The following is a 19,843-nucleotide window of genomic DNA, read 5'->3' on the forward strand; positions in this document are numbered from 1 at the left end:
TTTCATGAGCAAAAATCCGGAGGAAGCTATGGATTTCTTGAATTATGTAGCTGAAGTTTCAAGGGGATGGGATGAACCAACCAAAGGAGAAGTGGGAAGGATGAAATCTCAACTTAGTGCTTTCAATGCTAAGGCTGGGATGTATACCTTGAAAGAGGAGGATGATACTAAAGCAAAGTTTGCAGCTGTGACAAGAAGATTGGAGGAGCTAGAACTGAAAAAGGTGCATGAAGTGCAAGCTGTTGCTGAATCACCAGTGCAAGTGAAGCTATGTCCTAATTGTCAATCATATGAACACTTGGTGGAGGAATGCCCTACAATTTCAGCTGAAAGGGAAATGTTTGAAGAACAAGCAAATGTTGTTGGACAATTCAAGCCCAATAACAATGCACCCTATGGAAACACTTACAACTCAAGTTGGAGGAATCATCCAAATTTTTCATGGAAGCCTAGAGCACCTCAGTACCAACAGCCAGATCAACCATCTCAACAATTTTCAAGTCTTGAACAAGCCATTTTGAATCTTAGCAAGGTAGTGGGAGATTTTGTTGGAGAGCAAAAAGCCATCAATACTCAACTTAATCAAAGAATTGACAGAGTAGAGAATACTCTGAACAAAAGGATGGATGGAATGCAAAATGATATAACCCAAAGAATAGATAATCTCCAATACTCAATATCAAGGCTCACAAATTTGAATACAGTGCAAGAAAAGGGAAGATTTCCTTCTCAACCCAACCAAAATCCCAAGGGTGTCCATGAAGTGGAAAGCCATGAGGGAGAATCATCACAGATGAAAGATGTCAAGGCCTTGATCACTCTAAGGAGTGGTAAGAAAATTGAGCAGCCACCATCTAAGCCACCTGTTGTTGAGAAAGAGGAAGAGACAATGAAAGAGGAGGAAATGGAAGACAAAAGGGGAGAGATCAGTGAAAAGAAAGAGGACAGTGAGTCAACAATGAATCCAAATCCAGAGAAGGAACTTCTGAAGGAAGAAATGCTGAAAAAATCAACTTCTCCACCTTTTCCTCAAGCATTGCATGGGAAGAAGGGGGTTAGAAATGCAGCTGAAATTCTTGAAGTACTGAGACAAGTTAAAGTCAATATCCCATTGTTGGATATCATTAAGCAAGTTCCAACCTATGCAAAATTCCTAAAGGACTTGTGTACTATCAAAAGAGGATTGACTGTAAATAAGAAAGCCTTCTTGACTGAGCAAGTAAGTGCAATCTTACAGTGTAAGTCTCCTTTGAAGTATAAAGATCCAGGAAGTCCTACCATTTCAGTCATCATTGGAGGAAAGGTAGTGGAGAAAGCTTTATTAGACTTGGGAGCTAGTGTGAATTTGCTTCCATATACTGTCTATAAGCAATTGGGACTTGGTGAGTTAAAGCCAACAACAATCACTCTATCTCTAGCAGATAGATCAGTAAAAATTCCCAGAGGAGTAATTGAGGATGTCTTGGTTCAAGTTGATAACTTCTACTATCCAGTGGATTTTATTGTTCTTGATACGAATCCTACTATAAAGGAAGCTAATTTAGTTCCTATCATCTTGGGAAGGCCATTCCTTGCTAACTCAAATGCAATTATCAACTGTAGGAATGGGCTCATGCAACTCACTTTTGGCAATATGACACTTGATCTCAACATTTTTATATGTCTAAAAAGCAAATCACTCCGGAAGAAGAAGAGGGTCCAGAGGAAGTGTGTATTATTGACACTCTGGTAGAGGAGCATTGCAATCAGAATATGCAAGATAAGCTGAATGAAAGTTTTGCGGATTGTGAGGAAGGTTTGTCTGAACCTCCTAATGAGCTAGCTACTCTACAAAGTTGGAGGAGGATAGAAGAGATTCTACCTTTGTTCAATGAAAAAGAGGGAGCATATGCTGAAAAAGAGGTCCCAAAACTTAATTTGAAGCCCCTACCTGCAGAGCTGAAATACACATACCTTGAAGACAATAATAAATGTCCTGTTGTAATATCTTCATCTTTGACCAATCATCAAGAGAAGTGTTTACTGGAAGTTCTCAAGAGGTGTAAGAAAGCTATAGGATGGCAAATATCTGATTTGAAAGGCATTAGTCCTTTAGTCTGCACACATCATATATATATGGAGGAGGAAGCTAAGCTAATTCGTTAATTTCAAAGAAGATTGAATCCTCATTTACAAGAGGTTGTGCGAGCTGAGGTGTTGAAGCTACTTCAAGCAGGTATTATCTACCCTATATCTGACAGCTCTTGGGTGAGTCCTACTCAAGTGGTCCCAAAAAAATCAGGGATTACTGTGGTTCAGAATGAAGAAGGAGAAGAAATCATTACACGCCTCACTACAGGGTGGAGGGTGTGTATTGATTATAGGAGTTGAATGCAGTAACCAGGAAAAATCATTTTCCATTGCCATTTATCGATCAAGTGTTAGAGAGAGTCTCTGGCCATCCATTCTACTGTTTTTTGGATGGGTATTCAGGGTATTTTCAGATTGAGATTGCTGTGGAAGATCAGGAAAAGACCACTTTTACATGTCCATTTGGAACATATGCTTATAGAAGAATGCCTTTTGGTTTGTGTAATGCACCTGCAACATTCCAAAGGTGTATGTTGAGTATCTTTAGTGATATGGTGGAGCGAATTATGGAGGTTTTCATGGATGACATCACCGTATATGGAGGTACATTTGAGGAATGCTTAGTCAATTGGAAGCAGTTCTTCACAGATGCATTGAAAAGACTTGGTGCTCAATTGGGAGAAATGTCATTTTATGGTACGTCAAGGAATTGTCCTTAGTCATATCATTTCAGAAAAGGGCATTGAAGTGATAAAGCAAAGGTGGAGCTCATTTCCAAATTGCCATCCCCAACAACTGTAAAAGGAGTAAGGCAGTTCCTTGGCCATGCAGGCTTCTATAGAAGGTTCATAAAAGACTTTTCAAAGCTTTCAAAACCTCTTTGTGAGCTGTTAGCTAAGGATGCTAAGTTTATATGGGATGAAAGGTGTCAAGATAGCTTTGATCAACTGAAGAAATTTTAACAACAACTCCAATAGTGAGGGCCCCTAACTGGCAATTACCTTTTGAACTAATGTGTGATGCCAGTGACTTTGCTATAGGAGCTGTGCTTGGTAAAAGAGAATATGGGAAGCCCTATGTGATATACTATGCAAGCAAAACGTTAAACGAAGCCTAGAGGAACTACACAACTACAGAGAAAGAATTGTTAGCTGTGGTATTTGCCTTGGACAAATTTCGTGCTTATCTGGTAGAGTCTTTCATCATTGTTTTTACTGACCATTCAGCCTTGAAGTATTTATTGACAAAGCAAGATGCAAAAGCAAGGTTGATAAGATGGATTCTTTTGTTACAAGAATTCGATCTTCAAATCAGAGATAAGAAAGGAGTGAAGAATGTGGTAGCTGACCACCTCTTGAGGTTAGCTCTAACACATAATTCTCATGCTTTGCCTATTAATGATGATTTTCCTGAGGAATCACTTATGTTTCTAGTCAAAACTCCTTGGTATGCTCATATTGCTAATTATTAGTAACTGTGAAATTCCAAGTGAGTGGAATGCATAGGACAGGAAGCACTTCTTTGCAAAAATTCATGCTTATTATTGGGAAGAGCCTTTCCTTTTTAAATATTGTGCAGATCAGATCATAAGGAAATGTGTGCCTGAGGAAGAGCAACAGGGAATTCTAAACCATTGTCATGAAAATGCATGTGGAGGCCACTTTGCCTCTCAGAAAACAGCTATGAAGGTGTTGCAATCAGGGTTTACTTGACCATCTCTGTTCAAAGATGCCCATATCATGTGTAGAAGTTGTGATAGATGTCAAAGGCTTGGCAAGCTAACAAAAAGGAATCAAATGCCAATGAACCCCATACTAATAGTTGAGCTATTTGATGTATGGGGCATTGACTTCATGGGACCTTTTCCAATGTCTTTTGGTAATTCCTACATCTTGGTGGGGGTGGATTATGTTTCTAAATGGGTTGAGGCAGTCCCCTGTAAACAAAATGATCATAGAGTGGTTCTCAAGTTTCTGAAAGAGAACATTTTTGCAAGATTTGGAGTGCCCAAAGCTATAATCAGCGATAGAGGTTCTCATTTTTGCAACAAGCCTTTTGAAAGTTTGTTAGCCAAGTATGGAGTGAAGCATAAGGTAGCTACACCTTATCATCCACAGACTTCCGGGCAAGTTGAGCTAGCAAACAGGGAGATAAAGAACATACTGATGAAAGTGGTGAGTACAAGCAGAAAAGATTGGTCTATTAAGCTTCCTGATTCATTATGGGCATATAGAACAACTTATAAGACTATTCTTGGCATGTCCCCCTATCGTCTTGTCTATGGTAAAACATGTCATCTCCCTGTGGAAGTTGAATACAAAGCTTGGTGGGCAATCAAAAAGTTGAATATGGACTTGATCAGAGCAGGAGCAAAGAGGAGCTTAGACCTTAATGAGATGGAGAAATTAAGAAATGATCCTTACATCAATTCCAAAGTTGCAAAACAGAGGATGAAGAGGTGGCATGATCAACTAATTTCCAACAAGGAATTTCAGAAAGGCCAAAGAGTTTTACTCTATGACACAAGACTCCATATCTTTCCTGGAAAGCTCAAGTCTAGGTGGATCGGTCCATTCATTATCCATCAAGTACTTAACCATGGGGTAGTGGAATTATTGAATTCCAATGGCAAGGACACTTTTAAAGTCAATGGATATCGTCTCAAGCCATTATGGAGCCGTTCAAACCAGACAAGGAGGAAATCAACCTCCTTGAGCCTCAAAAAGCCTGAGCAAAGAAGGGTTTGATGGACTTGGTTTACCAAAGTCCAAAATTTTTGTAAATTTTAAAGTTTTATTTCTACTTTTGATCTTAGTTTTTGATCTTAAATTGTGTGTTTTTATGTAATTTCATCTGTTTGAATGATCCCAGGTGGGAGAAAATGCAAAGGAAGAAATCGGGAAGAAATTGGAGCGAAAACAGAGCAGAAACAGAGCAAAAATAGGGGAGGAAAAGAGCTCTGCAAGATTTCGCAGCCAAAGAGGATTTCTCTGCGAAAACGGCCTTTTGTTGCGAAATCAGTTCGCAACGCTTTTGAGTCATTTGCGAAAGTTTTCGCAGCTGCGAATCCAAGATTGGCACACGAGTGCCACTTCGTAGCACAGGAGCCCCAATTTCGCAATTGCGAAGTGGTCTGCGAACCACTAAGGAGTAAAAAGCCCCAATTCCGCAACGATATCTCCATTTCGAAGGGTGTTTCGCAATTGTGAAACCAATTTTTGGCACACGAGCGCCATTCCGTAGCATAGTGACTCCAATTTCGCAGCTGCGAAGTGAGCTGCGAAAACGATTTTCTCCTATGAAACGCCCAATTTTGCTGCGAAAGTGATTTTCTTCTGTGAAACCTAAAAATGACCTTTAATATTCCTCTAGTCTTTATAAATACCGGTCATTTGGGCTGCGAAACCATTTCAGAAAGAGGAAAAGTCGTAGCAACCGCCTCTTCACCTCCTCTCCATAGCCCGACGCTGCTAGCACCTCCGTTCGTCCCCTCCGTTCATCACCGCCGCCCAAACCTCGTCAGTTCGTAATGGCACGAACTAGAGGCGCTAAGTCTTCTTCTCCGTCTGCCCGAAAGCCAGCGCCGCGCGAGGCGCCTGTGCAAGCCTCAACCACTGAGCCGCCGTGGCCAGAAATTGCTCCGCCTCCTCAAAAGCCCGCTCCAAAGAAGCACTCAGCCAAGCCCGTAGTTCAGACGCCTCCGGCGAAGCGCTACCTTACCAGGTCAGGGGGTCGTCCCCTCCAAAAGCGAGCTAGAGTGGAAAGCTCGGAACCAATCGACTTGACAGAGCAATCCCCTGTTCAATCCCCTGTTCCTTCTCCAGAGCCATCTCCTATGCCATCTCCGGCACCGCCGGCGAAGCCTCAAGCAAGCCAACCGCCACCTCCTAAGCCCCAAATTTCGGCTGAACCAACTCCTGAAGTGATTCTCAGGCGTCCAATGCTCACTCAGCCACCAATTGAAGGCAATTTGGACTGCCGAGCTAGGCTATTCCATTCCGAGTTGTGTTTTGACACAGCTGCCTTCCAGTTGCGACCAGAACTTGAAGGATCATTCCAATTGCTGTGCAGATATCGAATGGAGCAGCTTCTGACCCCATGAGACTTCTTTTATCCAAGAGTGGCCATGGATTTTTATCAATCCATGACTACTCAGCAGGTCAGAGATCCCACCTTAATTCATTTCACTATTGATGGTAGACATGACATCTTGGGAGCTCGTCACATAGCTGAGGCCCTGCATATCCCATATGAGCCTAGCCATTTTGATGATTTCCAAGCTTGGGCCAGTCTATCTCAGTTGGAGATGGTGCATATCCTGTCTGGAGGAGCTTCCAGAAATCCATATTTGTTGAGGGGGGAACTTCCTCCAAGGATGTTCCTCATTGATGCACTTTTGCGTCATAATATCTATCCCCTCCAGCATTGGACCCAGAGAAGAATAATTCTGTTGGAGGCTTTGTTCAGAATGTGTGAGGGATACTTTTTTGGTCCTCACCACTTGATCATGGCTGCCCTTCTCTATTTTGAAGAGAATGTGCATAAGAAAAAGTTGCCCAGAGCTGATGCCATCCCTCTTCTCTTCCCGAGGCTGCTATGCCAAATTCTTGAGCATCTGGGATATCCAACAGAGCCTCAGCAGGAGCGCAAGAGGATATGTAGAGAGGTTTTTACTTTCGAAAAATGGAGCAACATGACAGCTTATAGGATGGAGCAGCCAGAGCTTCCACAGCCAGCTCAGGCTCCATCTGTTAGGAGAGCATCCCCACGTCTTATACCTGAGGGTATACCTATTGCCTCTCCCTCCACAGTTAGAGCCTCTCCAATCCATCCAGTTGCTCCAGCTTCAGCACAGCCTTCCACATCAGCCGAGCCTAGGATGGCCATCCCTATTTCTGAGTACAGGGATTTATGCCAGGCATTGGAGACATTGACAGCCTCTCAGAGCAGCCTTGCTCAGGAGATGGCAGCCTTGAGAGCTCGCCAGGAGCAAATGATGACCACTCAGGCTCACCACACTACCATTTTGAGCCAGCTTCAGCATTATCTTGGCCTCCCAGCAGCTGATGAGCATGTCACTCCTACCACTACAAGACCACATCCTCAGGCCACAGAGCCTCAAGCCCCTCATGAGTCAGCTACCCCAGAGGCAGAGCCATCTCCTTAGGCTATCAGCATCAGCATCACCCTCCTATCTGAACATATATATGTCTTTTATATATTGCTTTTATGTATTTCATTTTAGTTAGTTATATATGAAATCCCCCACATTTTGATATCTTATATGGGATTGCTTGGATTACTTGTATTACTTCTTTTCCAACTGTACTCAAATGATTAAAGTAATACAAAGTCTAGTTTTTTGTTAACTCTTAGCATCAGTTTATTCTTATTTCCTTTGCTCACACCTTTTATTCTTTTTGAAACATGTGGTTTCTCCAATCAGTATTCGAAATTGATATCACTCAGGAGGTACCACTTCCTCCCTTTAATTTCAATCACCCATATCACATTGAGGACAATGCTCAGCTCGGTTGGGGGGGAGATATGAGGAAGAAAGTTTGCCAAGTTGAAGGAAGTATGCTAAGTTATTTTGATATTTTAGCCTTGTCTAGTAAAGTAGTTGTAGTTTTTTGCTTGTTACTATAATCTCCATGGTTTATGAGGAAAAATTTTCAAATTAAAATAGGAGAAGCTGAACTGTTGCTTTTCATCTAACTTAGAGTTTGGATTATGCTTGCTAAAGTGGTTCAATTGTTGAAACTTCTATTGAATTCAAGTTTACTCCTTCCACTCTAAGCTATCCACACACTGTGCACAATAGGTTCTGAGTATATGATGAAAAACTATTTCCTCCTTGACTTAAAAAATTTTGGGACTTGGTACCTTTGACCTCATTTTAATGATATTGAGACACCCTATGAAAGGCCAATGAGCCTTTGAAAAAGAAAAAGAGATAAAATAAAATGTTTGCTTGCCTTGAAACCCGAGTAAGGTCTGAGGGGTATATGGTGAAAACCTTTAAAGCCTGGTGCCCTAAGCCTTAATTGGTTGGGAGTCACCGGCCTCAATGCTCGTTACAAGGGTGGATAGGTGGAGTTAGCATATGGTAGGCGAAAAGGGTATATGAAAAAGTCCAGGGTAAAATCTGAGGAGTTAGTGGTTGAAAGATCCTTAAAGCTTGATGCCCTAAACCTTGATTGGTTGGGAGTCATCGATGGACCCCCGTTACATGGACAAAATAGAAAAGAATGCCCTTTAAGCCTGCTACCTTCTAAAAAAAAAAAAAAGAAGTGTGTTCTCTGCCTATTGAATTTGGTCAGCTTGCTAAGTGTTGAAAAGAGATAGGTTGGGGAGAGAGATTAGTTTGGCATACTATATTCAGATTCTATCATCTTACACTTAGATTTTTGTGGAAGATTAAAGTTTGGTTCTTTGGAAGTGAAAATGATTTTAAAACTTCAATTTGCATAATGCATTCTCTTGATCAATGGTATTTAGCAAAGTTTTTGATAACTCTTGTTGAAATTTGAGGCTATATTTATTTAATGTTCCATGTGAGAGTTTTGTCAGTCATGCCACTTAAATATTTTTTGGAAGTGATTAGCATGATTTGTAAATTATGGTACTTTTATTTTATTTTTCTCTCCTTCATTGCTAAGGGACTAGCAATATGTCAGTTGGGGGGAGTGATTACTACTCAAAAAGTGCTATTTGATAGCTTGTAATTAATCCTTTTAAACACTTTTGAGTAGTAGTTATTGCCTTTTAACCCAATTAACATGTTATGGCCCCTTTCAATCAATTCTAATCAAATTGCCTTAAGTTTTGGTGTTTTGATAGCTTTTTTATCACCAAAGCAATATGAGATAGAGGAGAGTTCTTTGGAATCCTTGTCAAAGCAATGGGAAGCTCAGAGGTATGAAGAACCAAAGCTTTGAAGCCCTTTGCCATAAGCAAAGTGGAAATGCAAGGAGGGGAAACAAAGAGAATCCAGTCATGAGGCATTCTTGATGATAGTCATTTCAGCCACTTTTGGAGCAATTCCTGAAGTCCAAATTATGCATGCTATATGTCATTTGAAATCTTAGGAAGTCAACAATCCAATGCTTCAAACTGTGTTCGATTTGGAGCTGAAATGAGGAAGTTACAGCCTTTGAATGACAACTGCTCCAAGCTGAAGGAAGGCTTCAGAAAAGTGCTGCGAAATCACCATTTTGTTGTGGAATGATTTCGTAGCCTTTTTGTACAGTGCTATGGATTTCCCCTGAAGCTTCACGATGCGATGGAAGCCAAACACCACAAGATGAAAGCCAACTTTGCAGCAGTGCGAAATCAGCTGGTTGCTATGAAGAAATTTCGCAGCCCTTGTGGTTCATCTGCGAAATTTCGCAGACCTCATTTTTCACCTGCGAAATGGTCCTTAGTGCTTCCTGATATTTGTAATCGACACTTGGAGATATTTTTCATTAGATTTTTGTTGCCTAAATCCCCAAATTCTCCTTGTAAGCCACCAATTATAGGATTCCTTAGCTTTTAAGTTAGGAATTTGGCTAAATATCCATGTAATAGCCATCAATGTAATTTTGGTATAAATATAGCCCGAGGAGTTTGTTCTGAGGGTGTTGAACCTTTTGTAAGTTTGAAAGAAAGTAATATACGGAGCTTGAGCTCTGCTTTACCTTCTCACTTTGATTGTGTTTTTTATTTATTCAGTAAGTTATGCACTCTCTGAGGAGCTTTCCCTAGAAAATGAGTAACTAAACCTTTTAGTTCCTTGGAGTTAAGGTTGCCGGGAAAGGTTCCAAGTGCAAGAATCAGAAGCTTTGTGGTTTCAGCTATGAATGAATAGAAAGTGTGTCCCATGAATGGTTTCTACGTTTTTAGTTAACTTAAAACGCCTTGGAGTCACCTGGGCCAACACTTGGTAAGGCAAGTGATCTCTAACCATGGAGATGCACTAGTTTACCCCTTGCGAGCCTCTGGTAGGTGACTTAAAGGTAGGATTTTCTAGAATTGCCAACACTTGGTAAGCTTTTGGACTCTAAGGAGACATCCATTAGTTATCTCTTGCGAGCTTGTGAAAGGAAGTCCAAGGTTAAAGATCACCTTGAATGGTAAAGGCTAGTGAGAGGCTCAAACCATTGCAAGTTGCATCAGTGAGAGAATTAAAGCTGAAATCCAATTGAGGGATGCATTTGTGCAGCACCTGTTAGAGAATTGACTTTATGTTAATTCTCTAATGTGAGGAATTGAACCAACTGACCGGAGCTATGCTATTGCATGAGGAACCTCCCCTGTAAACCTGAATCTCCAAGGAATGCTTTTCTTCTTAAGTAATTTTCATCACTTGCTGTGTTGTTAATCTAAGTCCAAACCTTTTTCAACCAAAGTTTGTGTTTTATTTCTTAAGCTATTCTAGAAATGAAACAACACCAATTCACTTTGAATTGGTATCATTTTTAGTTTGAGTACCCTTCCCAGTGAACGATCCTAGAGCCACTATGCTATAATAGCTTTTTCTTTGCTACCCTAGTTCATGGTGTTGTAGGTTATAAATTTTGTTGATTACTCCCGCCATCAAGGAGCACCAGCTGTACATGAATCAGTTGAGACACCAATTAGGCATGAATCACAAACCTTGAGATTGAATATTGGAGATTATCTATCTTTTGAGATAGATCATTTTGCATTTCATCCATCTTTTTGTTCAATGAACTCTCTACACTGTCAATTCTTTGACTGAGATGAGCATTGATGGATTTTTGAGCTCCAACAAAGTCTCCCACCACCTTGCTAAGATTCACCATAGCTTGTTCAAGGTTTGAGGCTTGTTGTGGTGCTTGAGTAGGTTGCTGGTACTGAGGTGGCTGTGATTTCCAAGAGAAATTTGGATGATTCTTCCAATTGGAATTGTAGGTATTGCAATCACCAAACATTTCCCTCACTGTTGGAATGGTAGGACACTTTTCCACCAAGTGCTCATAAGATAGACAAATGGCACAAGGCATAGCTTGCAATGGTGTCTGAGATATGGCTTGCACTTCTTGCATCTTCTTCATTTCTAACTCTTCCAATCTCCTTGCCATAACTGCAATCTTTGCCTTCATGTCTATGTTGTCATTCAAAATATACATCTCACCCTTAGCATTAGGTTGAGACGTCATTCTCCTCATATCTCTAGCATTTGGTTCATCTCATCCTCTTGAAACTTCAACCACATAACTTATGAAGTTCATGGCTTCCTCTGCTATCTCGTATACAATATGACATGCACAACTAACAATTTGTGAATTAAAAACAGAGAAAACAAAAGAAAATAAAAGAAAAATGATTTTAAGAAAAAAATTAAGGTAAACTAAAAACTAAATAAAAGGTATACTAAAACATGAACAAAGGAAAATAAACAAATAAAAAGAGTTAGTAAAAGGAAAATAAAAGTCACCAAACTTTTGATGAAGATCACAAGTACTCTAGAAAGGTGATATCATTGTAAAGTGGCACCATCCCCGACAACAGCGCCATTTGATTCGTTCCCAATTGGTGTCTCAGTTGATTCATGTCCTCTCAATGGTCCCTGACAGTGGTGCCATTTGATACGTGTCCAGCTGGTGTCCCTTGATTATGGTCCTCAGAAGAGAGTAATCAACAAAATTTATAACCTATTACACCATGTACTAGGATAGCCTTAGCTAGTATAGCATAGTGGCTCTAGGGTTGTTCACTGGATGGGTTTTCACTCCATAATTGATATTAATTCAAAGTTGAATTGGTGCATTTTCATTTCAAGGTTAGCTTTAAAAGAAAACATAAACTTTGGTTGAAAAGGTTGGTTTTAAGCTAACCAAAAATAGTAACTGATTTTAATTATAAAGAAAAATGTTTCTTGGAGTTTCAGATCACTAGGCTCAGGTTCCTCATACAAAAAGGAGAGTTCCGATCACTTGTTTCTTTTCCTCGCATTAGAGAATTAACATATAGCTAATTCTCTAACCGGTATGGTACAGATGCTTCCCCTTAATGGGTTCAAACACTAAATCCCTCTCACTGATGCATCTTGCAATGGCTCGTACCTCTCACCTAGCATTTTCCATTCAAGGTGATCTTTAACCTTGGATTACCTGTCAAAAGCTCATAAGAGATAACTAATGGATGTCTCCTGATTACTACTCAAAAAGTACTATTTCATAACTTATAAATAACTCTTTTAAATACTTTTGAGTAGTAGTTATCACCTTTTAACCCAATTAACATATTAAGGACCCTTGCAATCAATTCTAATAAAAATGTGTTAAGTTTTGGTGTTTTGATAGCTTTTTGATCACCAAAGCAATCCGAGATAGAGGAGAGATTCTTTGGAATCCATAGCAAAAGATGTCCGGGCAGGGCGTCTGGACAGGATGGCGGCGGAACAATGATCTGGACAACAAATCCGAACAAGATATGTTATCGTCCGGGTGTGAGGTTCACGAGCATTGTGTGCTTCAACCTAAGGAAGTCCGGATAAGAGTGCGCGCCACATGTCCTCTTGGGGAAATCCGGATGGAGTTTATCCGGATAACCTTGCGCACTCCGTGTCATCTGGGAGAGGGGTCCCTACACCTTGCACACGCAGACGGTCCCCCTTTGCGCAGCATAGCTAAGTCCACCCAGAGAGGAATTCCGTACGTCGACATTTTACATCCATATATCTCATAGCCGGATGGGAGAGGAGGACGTTTCAACTTCTCTGGTCAGACATATCCAGATCCACTGGTAGCATCAGACATGCACAGCTAAGGTGTTCTCCTGAAGCTTCCTGATATTTCCAACCGACTTCTTGAGATATTTCAAACCGACATGTTGAGATATTTTGGGATATTTTGCTTTAGATATTTGATGTCTAAATTCCCAAAGTCTCTTTGTAATCCACCTATCATAGGATTCCTTAGTCTTTAAGCAAGGAAAAGGGTGAATAACCTCATATATATAGGTTGTAATTTTCTTTACAAAGACATCATCTATCATCTATGATATGATCTATTATGTAATGAGTTGAAGAAAGAAATATATTTCAGAGAGCACTTGCTCTGTTTTTCTTTCATATATTTGTTTTCTCGTTAGTTTTCTTTCTAGCCAAACAAGCTCTGAGGAAGTTTCCTCAGAGAATGAGTGGCTAGACTTCTAGTTCCTTGGAGTTAAGGTAGCCGGGAAAGGTTCCAAGTGCATGAATTAGTAGCTTTGTGGTTTCAATCATTAATAAAGAGAAAGTGTGTTCCTTTAATGATTTCTATGTTTTTAGTTAACTTAAAATACCTTCAAGTCACTTGAGCCAACACTTGGTAAGACACATGATCTCCGTCCATGGAGATGCACTTGTTTATCTCTTGCAAGCTTTTGGGAAGTGACTTGGAGGTAGGATTTTCTAGAATTGCCAACACTTGGTAAGCTTTTGGACTCCAAGGAGACATCCATTAGTTATCTCTTGCGAGCTTGAGAAGGGAAATCCAAAGTTAAAGATCACCTTGAATGGCAAATGCTAGGTGAGAGACACGAGCCATTACAAGTTGCATCAATGAGAGGGAATTAGAGCTGGAATCCATTTAAAGGATACCTCTGTACAGCACCGGTTAGAGAATTGACTACATGTTAATTCTCTAATGCGAGGAAACGAACCAAATGACCGGAGCTCTGTTTTTGCATGAGGAATCTCCCCTGTGAACCTAAATCTCCAAGGAATGTTTTTCTTCATAAGTAATTTCTATTACTTTCTTTTTGGTTAGTTTAAGACCAAACCTTTTTCACTTAAACATCTTTATGTTTTCTTTTAAAGCTAACCTTGAAATGAAAAAGCACCAATTTACTTTGAATTGGTATCAGTTTTGAGTTGAAAACCCTTCCCAGTGAACGATCCTAGAGCCACTATGCTATAATAGCTTTGTCTTTGCTACCCTAGTTCATGGTGTAATAGGTTATAAATTTTGTTGATTACTCTCTCAATCAAAGAGCACCAGCTGGATATGAATCCGCTGAGACACCAATTGAGACAAACGAATCATCTCCTAAGAGTCCAAAAGCTTACCAAGTGTTGGCTATTCTAGAAAATCCTACCTTCAAACCACCTCCCAAAGGCTCGTAAGAGATAAACTAGTGCATCTCAATGGATGGAGATCACTTGCCTTACCAAGTGTTAGCCCAGGTGATTTAAAGACGTTTTAAGTTAACTAAAAAGATAAAAACCATTAACGGGTCACACTTTCTCTTCATTAAAAAATAAACAACAAAACTTCCAATTTATGCATGAGGAAACCTACTCGGCTTTCTTCACTCCAAGAGATGAAGAGCCTAGCCTCTCATCCTCTGAGGAAAAATCCTCAGAGTTTGATTGGCTAGAAATAAAAATTAAATAATATACAATACAATCAAAATGAGAAGGTAAGGCAGAGCAAAGGCTCTGTATTTTACTTCCTTGCAAAGCTATACAAAGGATGCGTTTGAGAATAAGCTCTCGACTCTCCTTCTATATATAAAAGGTTATTCACTCTTTGTTCTCACTTAAAGACTAAGGAATCCTATTATAGGTGGGTTACAAGGAGAGTTTGGGAATTTAGACATCAAATATCTAAAGCAAAATATCTCAAAACGTCAGTCGCAAATATCGGGAAGCTTCAGGAGAACACCGCAGCCGTGCGTGCAAGAGGGCTGCGAAATTTCTTTGTAAAGATTCATGCTTATTATTGGGAAGAGCCCTTCCTTTTCAAGTATTGTGTAGATCAAATCATAAGGAAGTGTGTCCCTGAAGAAGAGCAACAAGGGATCCTCAGCCATTACCATGAGAATGCCTGTGGAGGCCACTTTGCCTCTTAGAAAATAGCCATGAAGGTTTTGCAATCAGGGTTTACTTGGCCATCGCTTTTCAAAGATTCCCACATCATGTGTAGGAGTTGTGATAGATGCCAAAGACTCGGGAAGCTTACAAAAAAAAACCAAATGCCCATGAACCCCATCCTTATAGTTGATCTTTTTTATGTTTGGGGTATTGACTTCATGGGACCTTTCCCAATGTCTTTTGGTAACTCTTATATATTGGTGGGGGTGGACTATGTTTCCAAATGGGTGGAGGCAATCCCCTGTAAACATAATGATCACAGGGTGGTTCTCAAATTTCTTAAGGAGAACATTTTCTCAAGATTTGGGGTGCCCAAGGTCATAATCAGTGATGGAGGTACTCATTTTTGCAACAAACCTTTTGAAACCCTATTAACCAAGTATGGAGTGAAGTATAAGGTAGCTACACCTTATCATCCTCAAACTTCCGGGCAAGTGGAGCTAGCAAACAGGGAAATAAAAAACATACTGATGAAAGTGGTGATTACAAGCAGAAAATATTCGTCTATTAAGCTACATGATTCATTATGGGCATATAGAACAGCTTATAAGACTATTCTTGGCATGTCCCCCTACCGTCTCGTCTATGGCAAAGCATGCCACCTCCCTGTGGAAGTTGAATATAAGGCTTGGTGGGCAATCAAGAGGTTGAACATGGACTTGATCAGAGCTGGGGTAAAGAGGTGCTTAGACCTTAATGAGATGGAGGAATTAAGAAATGATGCTTACATCAATTCTAAAGTTGCAAAACAGAGGATGAAGAAGTGGCATGATCAACTAATCTCCAACAAAGAATTACGGAAAGGACAAAGAGTCCTACTCTATGAGTTAAGGCTCCATATCTTTCTAGGGAAGCTCAAGTCAAAGTGGATAGGTCCTTTCATTATTCACCAAGTACATCTCAATGGAGTGGTGGGATTACTAAATTCCAATGGCATAGACACCTTTAAAGTCAATGGTCATCACCTCAAGCCATTCATTGAGCCGTTCAAGCCAGAAAAGGAGGAAATCAACCTCCTTGAGCCACAAAAATCCTGATCAGAGAAGGGTTAGATGGACTTGGTTTCACCAAAGTCCATAATTTTGTTAAATATGTTAATTTTTAAGTTTTGTAAATTAGTTGATTGTAATTTTGGTCTTAAATTATGTTAATTGTAATGCCCCTACAGTGGCCCCTAGTGAGTCTTCACCAAAGATTCCATCCTCTGCTCCTCAGGCCACACCACAGCCTCCCCCTGTCATTCCACCTCTATCAGCACCATCTCCTTCAGCTGAGCCAAGGATAGTTATTCCCATCATAGAGTATAGAGGCCTATCCCACACTTACCAGGCATTGACCACTTCTCAGAGCATTCTCACTCAGCAAATCACAACCCTTCATTCTCAGCAGGAGCAGATTCTTGCCACTCAGGCCCAGCACACTGCCATCCTGAGGCAGATCCAGCATCATCTTGACAGTACATCAGCTCCTAAGCATGCCATTCCCTGCTCATTAGAGCCATCACAGGCCCCCCTTTTGTTGATCAGCCTATGCCTCATCAGGAGCCTCCTACAAGAGAGACAAATGAGCCATCATTTCCACAGCAAGACTCCATGTCACTCAAGAGGTACCACTTCCTCCCTATTTTTCAATCGCTTTTATCACATTGAGGACAATGTTCAGCTTGGTTAGGGGGAGAGTTGAGGAAGGAAGTTTTTGTTATTAATACTAAGTTATTTTGGTAATTTAGTTGCTTTCTGCTTAATTTTAAATTTTTTTCTACTCTCCATGGTTATTAAGGAAAAATTTTCAAAATGAAATGAGAGAAATTGAATTTTTGTTTTTCACTTGACTTAGAGTTTGTATTATGCTTACTAAAGTTGATGAATTGTTGAAACTTCTATTGAATTCAACCTTAGTTCTTCCACTTTAAGCTATTCACACACTGTGCACAATAGGTTCCGAGTATAAGATGAAAAACTATTTCCCTCTTGACTTAGGAAATTAGACTTGGTACCTTTGACCTCATTTTAATAGTGTTGGGACACCTTATAAAAGGCCAATGAGTCTTTGAAAAAAAAGAAGAAAGAAAGAAAAATGTTTGCTTTCCTTGAAACCCGAACAAGGTTTTAGGGGTATATGGTGAAAATCTTTAAAGCCTGGTGCCCTAAGCCTTCATTGGTTGGGAGTCACCGACCTCAATGCTCGTTACAAGCATGAATAGGTGGAGTTTAACATACTGTAGGTGCTTGGGTATTAAAATTTATTCTCAAAAGTTCGGGGTAACATCCGAGGAGTTAGTGGTTGAAAGATCCTTAAAACTTGATGCCCTAAACCTTAATTGGTTGGGAGTCATCGATGGACCCCCATTACATGGACAATTTAGAAAATAATACCTTTAAGCCTTGTACTCCTACAATGAAAAAAAATTGTGAAACAAGAGGTGCGTTCTTAGCCTATTGGAGGTTGATAAGTTTGCTAAGCTTTGAAAGAGAACTAAGTTTGGGGGAGAGATTAGTTCAACATACTATATTCGAAAACTAATAAATAACACTTAGATTTTTGTGGAAGAGTAAGGTTTGACCCTTTGGGAGTGGAAACTCTTTTAAAGCTTAAATTTGCATAATGTCTTCTCTTTAAGAATTGTGATTAAACAAGTTATTTGATAACTCTTGTTGAAGTTTGAGTTTTATTTCTTTAATGTTCCATGTGAGAGTTAGATCATCATGCCACTTGAAAATTGTTTTTTGATCAGCATGATGTTGTAAATTATAGTACTGTTTATTTTTATTTTTCTCTCCTTCATTGCTAAGGGACTAGCAATATGTTGGCTGGGGGAGTGATTACTACTCAAAAAGTGCTATTTGATAGCTTGTAATTAACTCTTTTAAACACTTTTGAGTAGTAGTTATCACATTTTAACCCAATTAACATATTAAGGATCTTTGCAATCAATTCTAATCAAATTGTGTTAAGTTTTGGTGTTTTGATAGCTTTTTGATCACCAAAGCAATCAGAGATTGAGGAGAGTTCTTTGGAATCCATGGCAAAGCAATGGAAAGCTCAGAAACATGAAGAACCAAAGCTTTGAAGTCCTTTGCCATAAGTAAATCCGGAATGTAAGGAGCAAAAGATGTCTGGATAGGGCGTCCGGACACACCATCGGAGGGTGGCGGAACGTGGGCTATGGCAGGCTGTCGGAATGACGTAGCAAGGCTTGCTCACTTTAGTCAATGATCCGGACAACATATCCAGATAGGATATGCTATCGTCTGGGGTGTGATATTCACGAGTGCGGTGTGCTTCTCCCTAAGGGAGTCTGAATAGGGGAGCGCACCACATGTCCTCTTGGGGAATCCGGATAGAGTTGATCCAGATAGCCTTGTGCGTTCCGTGTCATCAGGGGGAGGGGTCCCTACACCTTGGACACGCAGACAGTCCCCCTTGCGATGCGTAGCATAGCTCATTCCACATAGGGAAGAATTCTGTCCGACCACCATTCCACCTTCTCCGGATATTTCACATCTGACGCCTGGCGCCGGATGGGAGAGGAGGGCGTTTCAACTTCCCCGGTCAGACATGTCTGGATCTTCTGATAGCGCTTACCCGGAGAGCATCCGCGACCGACAATTCAGATTTCCCGGACAGCTTGGCTTGTCAGACACTTGCGATTCGCCGGATCCATTTTCGCCCACAATAAAAAAGCAAACTTTGATAATGTTGACGACCAAGTCTCCATTTTGCACAGTGCAACAGAATTTCTCCTAAAGCTTCCTGATATTTCCGACCGACTTTTTGAGATATTTTGCTTTAGATATTTGATGTCTAAATCCCCAAACTCTCTTTGTAACCCACCTATTATAGGATTTTTTAGTCTTTAAGTAAGAATAAAGGGTGAATAACCTCTTATATATAGTTTGTAATTTTCTTTAAGAAAAGGGGGGTAAGAGTCGAGAGCTTGTTCTTAGACGCATCCTTTGTACAATTTTGCAAGAAATATATTTTACAGAGCACTTGCTTTATTTTTCCTTTATATTTTTGTTTTCTCATTCTTTTTCTTACTAGCCAAACAAGCTTTGAGGAAGTTTCCTCAGAGAATGAGTGGCTAGACTTTTAGTTCCTTGGAGCTAAGGTTGCCAGGAAAGGTTCCAAGTGCAAGAATTTATAGCTTTGTGGTTTTAGCCATTAATGAAGAAAAAGTGTGATCCTTTAATGATTTCTATGTTTTTAGTTAACTTGAAACACCTTCAATTCACTTGAGCCAACACTTGGTAAGACAAATGATCTCCGTCCATGGAGATGCGCTAGTTTACCTCTTGCGAGCTTTTAGGAAGTGACTTGAAGGTAGGATTTTCTAGAATTGCCAACACTTGGTAAGCTTTTGGACTCCAAGGAGACATCCATTAGTTATCTCTTGCGAGCTTGAGAAGGGAAGTCCAAAGTTAAAGATCACCTTGAATGGCAAATGCTAGATGAGAGGCACGAGCCATTGCAAGTTGCATCAGTGAGAGGGAATTAGAGCTGAAATCCATTTAAAGGATAAATTTGTACAACACCGGTTAGAGAATCGACTATAAGTTAATTCTCTAATGCGAGGAAATGAACCAAATTACCGGAGCTCTGTTTTTGCGTAAGGAACCTCCCCTGTGAACCTAAACCTCCAAGGAATGTTTTTATTCATAAGTAATTTCCATTACTTTCTTTTTAGTTAGCTTGAAACAAAACTTTTTTTCAACCAAAGTTTGTGTTTTATTTCTTAAGCTAACCTTGAAATGAAAAAGCACCAATTTAACTTTGAATTGGTATCAGTTGTGAGTTGAAAACCCTTCCCAGTGAACGATCCTAGAGCCACTATGCTATATTAGTTAAAGCTATCCTAATGCATGGTGATATAGGTTATAAATTTTGTTGATTACTCTCTCAATC

General features: G+C 40.1%; 1 protein-coding gene across 1 annotated transcript; it reads left to right on the forward strand.

Annotated features, from left to right (window-relative positions):
* The first annotated feature begins 5,599 nt into the window (after positions 1-5,599).
* LOC117920331 (anther-specific proline-rich protein APG-like) lies at positions 5,600-6,172 on the forward strand. Its single transcript, XM_034837791.1, has one exon. It carries the CDS (start codon positions 5,600-5,602, stop codon positions 6,170-6,172), a length of 573 nt encoding a protein of 190 aa, XP_034693682.1.
* Positions 6,173-19,843: the final 13,671 nt, after the last annotated feature.

The sequence above is a fragment of the Vitis riparia genome, chromosome 1, assembly GCF_004353265.1.
Source record: "Vitis riparia cultivar Riparia Gloire de Montpellier isolate 1030 chromosome 1, EGFV_Vit.rip_1.0, whole genome shotgun sequence".
NCBI lineage: Eukaryota > Viridiplantae > Streptophyta > Magnoliopsida > Vitales > Vitaceae > Vitis > Vitis riparia.